Raw genomic sequence first — 10,166 nt, forward strand, 5'->3', positions numbered from 1 at the left:
TGAAAATCCTAAATACGAGTATTATCTCTATTTTGAAAAGTTCTATTTTAAATTCGAGTAAAAAGATGACGTAATGTTATATTGTATGTATGAATGTCACAATAACAAATACAACAATGGCATATAAATAATATAAACAAATAAATAAACAAAATGAATATATAAAAAAATCCACGACATGCAAAATATCAAATGAATAAAAAATATAAATGTAAACACAATTAAATAGCGAATGAAGAAAGCAAGCAAAATAAATAAAGAAAAGAAGGTATATAGTATACATATAGAAATTATGAAGATTAAAAATATAAATATGATTCACATATAAAATTTTGGGTTATTAAAACTTATATATATATAAAATACATAATGCATTTATGAAAACCAAAGAAAATATAAATATATGCATATATACATAAATTATAAAATATGTGTTAAAAATATAAGTAGATAATTAAACATTTTTTGAAAATAAATAAAAAAAGCATAGGTATATGCGTATATATATAAATATAATAGAATAGTCATTAAAAAATGAATATATATACATGTAAAATATATTAAAAATAATTAAATAATATCTACATTATCAAAAGTAATTAAATAAAAAATATGTATATATATAAATATGAGAAAAACATTAGTTGAGAGAAAAAAAAAGTATGTACATAAGAAAACAATAAATATACATATATATATATAAGTTAAAAAATAATAATTACATAAAAATAATAATTAAATCATTAAAATTAACTAATTTTAAGAAAGATATAAAAAAAGGACTAAATTGAACTGCAAATAAAAAATCTGGGGTAAATTCGCAAATAAATAAAGCCCAAAGGACTGTATTGAACGCGCGTATAATCATGGAGGGATTGGAAGGGAAATTTTCCCTTTCCCTCTAAACGGCGTCGTTCAATAGAGACCAAATTGAAATTTAAAATAAATTAAAAACGAATTTTAAAAAACAAAATAAACTTAATTGCAAAAATATTAAAAGGCGGAGGGGCTAAAAGCGCAATTTACCCCTCCGCTCAAAAACACGCGGATCCTAGACCGGGTCGGGTCGAATTCGGGTCGGCCTCCCCAAAACGACGCCGTTTTGGGCGTCTGGGGGCTCTCAAAACGATACCGTTTTGGTGCCGTATAAAAGCCCTTATTCCTCCAAAAAATTCATTTTAAAACATACTTTAAAAAAACAAAATCTTTTCAAAAAAACAAACTCTCAGCCTCTCTGTTCTCTAGCGTCCAATCCGGCCATCGGTCACCGCGCTGGCCGCCAATCTCCAGCGCCGGCACCGCCGTATGCGGTGGCCGGAAAAGGGAAAAACGCCTTATTCGATCCCTTTGACTTTACTAAACCCATATCTGGGTTCAAAGTTTCAAAAAACCTCAGAAAACGTAACGAAAAATCACGGAACCTTTCGGTTTCCGACCATCGACCCGAGGAATGGCTCCCTCAATCGTCTCCGCGCCGTTTTAAAATCGAAAATAGGTTGTTCCTTTCTTTTTATTTAATTTATTCGCATGCAAATAAAAAACAAAATGAATCTAGTCTAACAATAGATAAAAAACTGTTAATAGCAACCTTTTGAATCGGTTTATACCCTTCCCCTTATTTGAACTCTCTGTGTTGCAAAAGTAATAGCTTTCTTTTTTTATTGATTTTCGGCCCCCGATTACAGTATCTTAATGGCCTTTTTATAGCCAAAATAACTATATCATAAGTAAATCAAATCTGTTTTCTTTGATTCGCAATCTTTTTTTCTTTCCATATACTGCTATTTCTTTTCTTGATGCGCAGGTACGAAGATCGGGGGAGATTCGGAGGGCGAAGCTTGGCTTGCGGCTCGAGTTCACCTCTAAAACCCTAGGGTTTCCTGAATCTATTTTGGGCCACTGTATTTGGGTCTCTGTAGTTTGGTTTATTTCAGTTTGGGCCATATGGGCCCACTTGTAATCTGGACTGCTTTATTTTCTTCATGTAGGCCGGGTAAAATTTAGGTATTACAATTAGTAAGATACGTTTTAGTCATTTAACTTCAAAAGGTTACAAAATAATCACTGGTCTATTCGAAAAATTTTCATTTAAGTCACTAGACTATTAAAATCATTGTTGTATGTCCTCTCTTCGTACTGCTTGTACAAATCAAAAGCTCTCTGTAACACCCCAAACTTGCCCTAGACGATATGACCGAATATGGAGGAATTACATTAGTTAAATTTTAAAGAAAACCTAAAATTTTAATCCTAGCTTTCGAAGTCAAGAATTCTAAAATTAATATTTTTAGCAAAACACTTACATGTTATTTTGGAATTTATACACAAAACTTATTTATTTTACAGAATAGCTCTTAACTTGGTCTCGTTTGAAAACTTTTGATTTCAATGAGTGTTTAGAAAATATAAATATGAAAAACATTAGTTAAAAACTATTTATTCATTTACAGAAAAACACTTAAGAAATTACTTAATTTACAGCGGAAAATTTTCAGAGTTTTAGTTTTGAAAACCGAAATCCATTTTGTTAACTCGTGCGACTTTGCAATTTTACGTTCGGAAATATCAAATATATATGAATAAAACAAAAACTAAAAAAAATCACAAAAACATATTACAATCCCAAAAGTCCAAAATAGATAATTACGAAAACCATCATATTTTAATTAACTAAGAAAACAATCTAAGCTCCCGCATGCCGTCCGGTCCTAAGTCAAAAGATTACCTAAAAAGTCAATGATTAAACAAAGGGGTGAGCTAATAAACTCAGTGTGTAACAATCTGAAACCAAGAACTCAAATAACACAACCAACAATTCACAGAATCGCAGAGAATTTCATAATGATCATTTGAGCAAAACTGAGAATGCGTGCTTATGCCAATGCAATATTTTTCAGAAAACGTAATGTAGGTCTTTTTTCCAGAAAACATCCTACCCAACTTCACTACACACTAAATAGAGTTCCCCAAAACTTGTCAATCCAATCACACCAACAAAACAATTGTGGTCAATGTCACTAGAGGTTGTAGTTAAAACTGCCAGATCTGTTATATGTAGACAAGCCACTATATTGTAGCCAACCTGCTAGAACAACATATGTGTGTGGTTGAGCCACCATAAATGCAGACAAGCTGCCAGACAGAAATGTGGATAAGCCACCAGATAATGCATATCATTAAACTGTCAAAACTTCTTCCATACCATAATATCCCAACCTCATGCAATATGACATCGCATACATAAACTGAAACAAAATGATAAGCATGTTGAACATGCATTCATATTCTTAACAGAAACCAGTAAGCATGTGATTTCATGCTTTGCAGATAGATATATCAAAATTACAAATCACTTTAACAAAAAAAGCCACAATGTCACATGCATGGTCATATAACCAATTCAAAAATACAAATTAACATAATCACACATCATACACACATATATAGACATAGCAAATCAGGACATACCATCAGAACTATCAGTATCAAATCATGCAAATATATTTCACATACCTAAAACACATCATACACAGAAGCATAATAACAAATACCTTGTTTTCAAGCCTTAATTAAGCAATATAGGCCCTATGGAAAGTCTAATTACGAATTTCAGAGTCAAACGAGCCTAGATAAAATTTTCAGAAAGTGGGCCTAATCGGCCAGCTCGTGTGGCCCACACAGCCACACACACACCCGTGTTTCCCACACGACCCAATTAACCCAGACCATGTGACGTCGACAATGAGTTTTTCGACTTTCTGTTGTTCGTTGTTTTTACAAGTTCGAGTCACACACTTGTTCATTTTTTTATGTCGACACAACAATAGTAATTCCAGCACCTAAAACGACACCCACAAAGCAAATTAGTGTCATAAACGAGAATCAAACACAAGGAAACAACCTATACTCCCTAAAATTTCCTACCAAACAGTAGGGTACACGGCCCTAACAACCCCAATTAACATCAAATCCATACCCTTAGAGTGGAGATTCTTCCCAAACACACTTAGTTCATCGAAGAAGTACGCACGTCATGATCCTCGCCTTACAAAACATAAAATTCTTCAAAACCGACCCCTTACCAACAATCAAATAAACTAGCGAAATAAAAGACATCCATAAAATAGGAACCATTGAAACTTACCCGAAGAAGAACGACCGTTAAGCCACACGAAATAATAGAACCCGAAAAAGAAAATAGACAGTAGAAGGAGAACGACAAAATAGAAAATGGATAAAAGAAAAATAGTGCCAGAGAATTTCCTTAGCAGTTAAAGTTTTCAGAAAACAAAAATGGAAAGGGAGAAAATGGAAAAAAAATGAGAGAGTGGGAGAGAAGAACGTGAGAACGGATAACTAATCAGATTATCCACAATTTGAATTTGACCCAAACTCATCCACATGGTCTGCATAATGCATGAGAATAAAAATATTTCCACTTTACAAACGCAGAGGTTCAAACACAAGACCAAAACGTAAGCTAAAGCCTTACTACTGAACCTACAAACTCATTATTATCATCAATTAAGCGACAATATTATTTATGCTAGATGATTTAAAGAGAGGGTTAGGAGAAAAATAATAAAAATTCAAAGGAATGATTCAAACCCAGAACCTCACACACACAAGCACAACACCTATCCACTGAACCACATTAATTCACTTGACAAAATTTTCACAATCCTTAAACCAAAAACAAGATGTGTCCACTTTTGGTTTCACCAACCCAATTTCCACTAACCCAGTTTTTGGGATGTGACACTCTCCTTCCCATTCTATTCTACAATTTAGCTTTCTTTTTCATGGAAGAATTTTGAACATCATGGATTTGCAAACCAAAATCCAAACAACTTTCTTTTTCGATATATAACATTGACCATCAGATCGACTTGGATCTAAAGTATATGCTTCTACTCATCGATGGCACTAATCCATTGTAACGTTTGTCGAATTGTTGCTTAAAACTCACTAGCTAATTTTTTTTATTAAAAAAGGAACATAGCAACTAAGTAATTTAAAGAAAACTTTCGAATAACTTTATAACTATTATATAACTTTTTTGAAAATGAATAATTAAAACGTAAACCTATTAATTGTTTAGTGACATTAAGTGTAGTTTAGTCAAGAAGAAAGAATATTAGGCTACCAAACACAGGTAGCCCAACCGCTATAATTTGATTAAGGTAATTAATATTTTAATTGTACCCTTAGAATTTTGTCATGTTATATGTTTTCTGCTTTGGTTAAAATAATAATTTTCATGAAACTAACGGCTCCACTGGTGTTGACCTTATAACATTATCCTGCTTTGGTAAATCAAATGCAAGTTTAATTGATATAATAATTAAATTTATATTGGTTTGGTGGGTCGAACCTCTTTAGTAAATAAAATATAAATGGCTGTCTGAAGGAAATATATATATCTATATATATATATATAAAGAGCGTTAGGCAGGCGGAAGGCAAAACATATGTTTTCTCGAACAGAATTTGACGACCAGAAAAAGCCACAAAATAAATTTCGGCCAACCTTGATCACGTGGGATCACTATTTTCTTTTACCAATTTTTATTTTAGTGGACACAACAAATATTCCCATTTTTTAGATAAGGACTTTGATTTCGTCGAATACTAAAATATAATTAGCTAAAGAAAATTATAAAATTGTATTCCAATGTCTTAGTTATTTCAGTTTACTTTGTTCTTACAAAACCAATTTAATGACTATCATTTTTTTTCCTTAACTCAAATGATTTTTATGAATTCTTAAAATTTATATAATGTATTTAATTTTATCTTTAATTTATTTAATCTAATTTGATTTGAAAATTTAATCCGTTAAACTTTAATCTCTTATTTTTATAGTACTAATTAGTAAATTTAGTTGCAACTAAACGTATAACCGGAGCTGAAAATCAATTTAAAATCTACCCGATTAGATTATAAGTATTTAAAATTTTGATTCGTCTATATCATTCCAGACAAATTTCCTATTAATTTATAAATTTTATATAGCAACACATAAAACATTTAGTTAATCAGTAAATATAATATTTTTTAACAGAAAATTTAAACCAACGTGAGCCCTCAAATTGGTAAAAAAAAAATAGTAATAAAAGAACCATCCCGCCAAGGACGACGCCTACATGCCAAAATTGCGTTCAACGTTAGCCTTTTACCAAAACCAAGGCAAGGGAGCCGAAACCGCGTTTTAATTCTATATATAAATATCCCGCAGCTGTTTTCTTAAACACACTTGACCCCCAATATATATTTTTAACTCTTCTATTCCCCCTCTCTCTCTCTCAAACTCACAAAAGCATGCAAATGAATCTCAATACGACCAAAACAATGCCTTCAACAACAACGACATCGGATTTCATGTTCAGGATCAGGCAAAAGCCTTATAAGGTTCATGTTATATCATGTAGGGGAAGAGCTGATAAGCTACGCATGCAAAGAGGGAACACTAATTTTTACCAAGTGCTTTGTCTCGACCCTGTTGAGAATGTAGGTTTGGATGACATAAAGAAGGCTTATAGAAGCTTGGTTCTTCGATACCACCCTGACGTTTGTCCTGCTTCCTCCAAAGATGAATCCACGAAAAGGTTTCTGGAACTCCAAATGGCTTACGAGACACTTTCGGATCCAATTTCTCGTAAACTGTATGATTACGAATTGGGTTTAGTTGGAGCTAAGAATTATTTTACGGAAGATAGAATATCGAAATTTCCGAGAGATGTTTGGGAAAAACAACTCGATGGATTAAAGAAACGGTCTCATGCTAGGATGCAGAGGAGGCAAAATATGTACAGGTAGAAATTAAAGGTTTTTGCATTAATTTTCTTTTAGAAGAATCAAGTATAGATGCTGGATGTTTAAGTCAGATATTTGTATTAATCATATTGTTAATATACATTAATGTCCATTATTAGTTAATCGACAATTAAGAACCCAATTTTGTGCACTTATTGGTGCCTCAGTATGAGAGTTGAAATTTAACCAACTTAATTTTATATTGAGCAAAGTGGCACTAACTCACCCAAATTGCTAATTCATGAGCCTCTCCCATAGATTTAATAATCTGAACTCCATTTTATTAGTATTAGAGTAAAGGCAATAAGCTTTATCTGAAAGTTCATACTAGGGGTTGTTTCATGTTAATGTAATTCAGTGGGCAGCATATACCATACTAAATTTCAAATGTTTATCTAGTTAAAAGTACCTCATCTGGTACCTTCTAGATTTGGATCAATAATGTTTATCTAGTTAAAAGTAAACCATAATAAATTTCAAATGCAACTCATCTGGTACCTTCTAGATTTGGATCAATAATGTTTATCTAGTTAGGTGTTGGTTTTTTTTCTTTTTATGGGTTTCACTCATATTTGTTGGGTTTAAATATTTCTATAACACACTAGATGACTTTTGTTCAAAGAATTATATATTATTTTTACTATACTTTAGATTTTCAATGGGTAAATTAGCCTTTATACATTAGATAAGTGAATAAAAAGCCTCTCTGTTAAAATTGCACGGTTAAATATTTGTTTTGGTGTTTATATATAAGGTATAATAGCATATTTAACTCTTAACCTTTACGCTTTTATTCAATTTGACCCCTACATTTTTATTGGGAGTAAATTAATTTTTTAAAACTAATAAGGCTAAAGGTCAAAAAGGCTTTAGTAACAAATTTAAAAAAATAATTAAGCCATTTTAAAATTTAAAAATTAATAGAAAATCATAAAAATTTTAAAAAAAAATTATATTTTTTTATTAAAAAATAACAGTATCGACTCAACAAAAGAGTAGGGGTCAATTATTTAAAAAAAATCTTGTAACCATTAGATTTTAATGGGTAGGTATTGTTATTTTTTAACAAAAATTTTATAATTTTAGATTTTTTATAAAATTTTTTTATAAATTTTATGGTTTTTAAATAATTTTTAAATTTTAAAAGGGTTTAATTGAATTTTTTTTTAAATTTGTTACTAAGGCCTTTTTTGCCCTGTAGCCTTATTAGTTTCATATTTTTCTATTTTAATTCCTGTACAAGCCCAATTTTTATGCCCGGGCCCAATTAACCCTAAACCAACAAACCTCAGCCCAATAACCCAACAGACTCAGCCCAAACCACCCAAACCCAAATGACCCAATTCCAGTTACAACCCAATACAATAAACCCAACTAGCCTAACCCAAACCCGAGGCCCAAATTCGGAGCCCAATTCCCCAAAAGTCAAGCTAGGGTTTTAGAAAAGAAACCCTAGCGCCGCAGCCCTCTGCACCCTAGCTCTGCTGGCCGTCGCATACGTCCCGTCACCAGGCCCACTTGCCACCGACGCCCTCACCTGCTCCACCTACAAAAGAAAAGACACAATAGCAGTAGAATAGGGATTTTGGTTGTAAAAAAATGGCTACAAAAGGCCATTCAAAACAGATTGTAAGGGGTCGGCCCCTATTTTCTACAAAGAAGAGAAATAAAAAAAGGGGTTGAACATCCATTTCTGACCGGTTTTCCTTTTTCTTTTTCTACTGTTACTATTGTTTTTTTTACAAGTTTATTTCTTTTATTTTTTTTACACAAAAATATATTTTAAAAAAAGATTAAAAAAAAGGAGAAGCCTTTTACCCTTTTTTACGTCACCGGAGCGCTCAGAAGGCCGAGGAGAGTCATCGGAGAGAAAAAAGGAGACTTTTGGTCTCCCCGCCGCCGTGCACGGTGGCGCCGGCGCCGGAGGACGGCGGTCGGTGCGGTGGCTCTAGGCCGGACCCTTGGCCGGCGCTCGGAGAGAAAAGGGGAGAGTTGAGAGGATTTTTGGGGATTTTTTTTTGAGAGGAAGGAAAAATGAAAGTTTTTGGGAAAAAATGGGTTTAAATAGGGAAGCAAAACGGCGTCGTTTTGCTCAGCCCTTTAAAACGCCAAAACAGCGTCGTTTAGCTCCTGGCCTGAAAATCCAACCCGCTCTGGCAAAGGGATCCGCGTGTTTAGGCTTGAGGGGATATTTGCGTAATAAGCCCCTCCGCTTTTATGGCGTTTTCAATGCGATTCCTTTATTATTTGCAATTTCGGCCGCAAAATTTCCTTTTGTTTTAATTTAATCCCCAGACCATGTACATGCACTTCTTTGGAACGGCGCCGTCTGGTTGTTGCGGGATATTTCCCCAGTTAATCCTTAGCTTCTTTCGCGCCTTTGAAATTAGTCCCTACGTTTGGTTTATTTTTTTAATTTATCCTGTCAATTTAGTTTAAATTGCATTTTAATCCCTTTTCTTTATTTTTGGTTATTTTGTCATTTGAATGTGATATTGTTTTTTTATTGTCTTTTTTACTTCAAATCTTACTATATATATATATACACATATATATGTCTAACATTTAATAATATATATACATGATTATATTATCTATTTTATAATTTATATGTATGTATTTATATACACATTTTAAGTATTTATATTTATATGCCTATGTTTCTACCATCCGTATCTATATACATACATGCGTACATCTCATGTTTCATATATGCTTATATATACATATTCTTGTTATTATTTTACAATTTCAAGTATGTATGTATATGTGAATAAGTTTTTATAATATATGTACGTACATATTTTTTTAATTTGTATAAGTATATATATATGCACATTGTTTTATCTTAGAATTTTTATATTTATGTACATATACACGTTCTTGTAATGTACATACTTATATTTTATATATTTTTATATTTTATAATCTACTCATATATATGTAAATACTTATATTTTCATATTTTATAACATATATATATCTTTTATATTTTTACAGTTTTATACATTTTCTTTGTTTATTTCTTTACTTACATTTTCGTTTATTTATTTGCAATTATATGATTGATTTGTCTCTTATATTTATTTATTTCATTTTTGATGATTGTTCATATTATTCATATTTACATTATCATATTCATATTTGCTTAATTACGCATATTAACATCGTATCATATTTCTACTATTTCGTGTCAAATTATTTCATTCAATGTATGAATTATGACTTTTGAGTAAACAAAATTTCGTGTTTAGATTTGAGAAAGTCGTACCCTAACTTACTGAGTTTTGATTTTCACAATAAACCTAAATACGTGAATATTTCTAAACTCAAGTTTTAAACGATCTCGG

At 31.8% G+C, this 10,166-nt stretch overlaps 1 protein-coding gene across 1 annotated transcript; it reads left to right on the forward strand.

The window, feature by feature from the left end:
• Positions 1-6,351: 6,351 nt before the first annotated feature.
• LOC107949987 (chaperone protein dnaJ 20, chloroplastic) lies at positions 6,352-6,819 on the forward strand. The gene has a single exon (XM_016884741.1). The coding sequence runs from the start codon at positions 6,352-6,354 to the stop codon at positions 6,817-6,819; it is 468 nt and encodes a 155-aa protein (XP_016740230.1).
• Positions 6,820-10,166: the final 3,347 nt, after the last annotated feature.

This window comes from Gossypium hirsutum, chromosome D03 (genome assembly GCF_007990345.1).
Source record: "Gossypium hirsutum isolate 1008001.06 chromosome D03, Gossypium_hirsutum_v2.1, whole genome shotgun sequence".
Classification (NCBI taxonomy): Eukaryota; Viridiplantae; Streptophyta; class Magnoliopsida; order Malvales; family Malvaceae; genus Gossypium; species Gossypium hirsutum.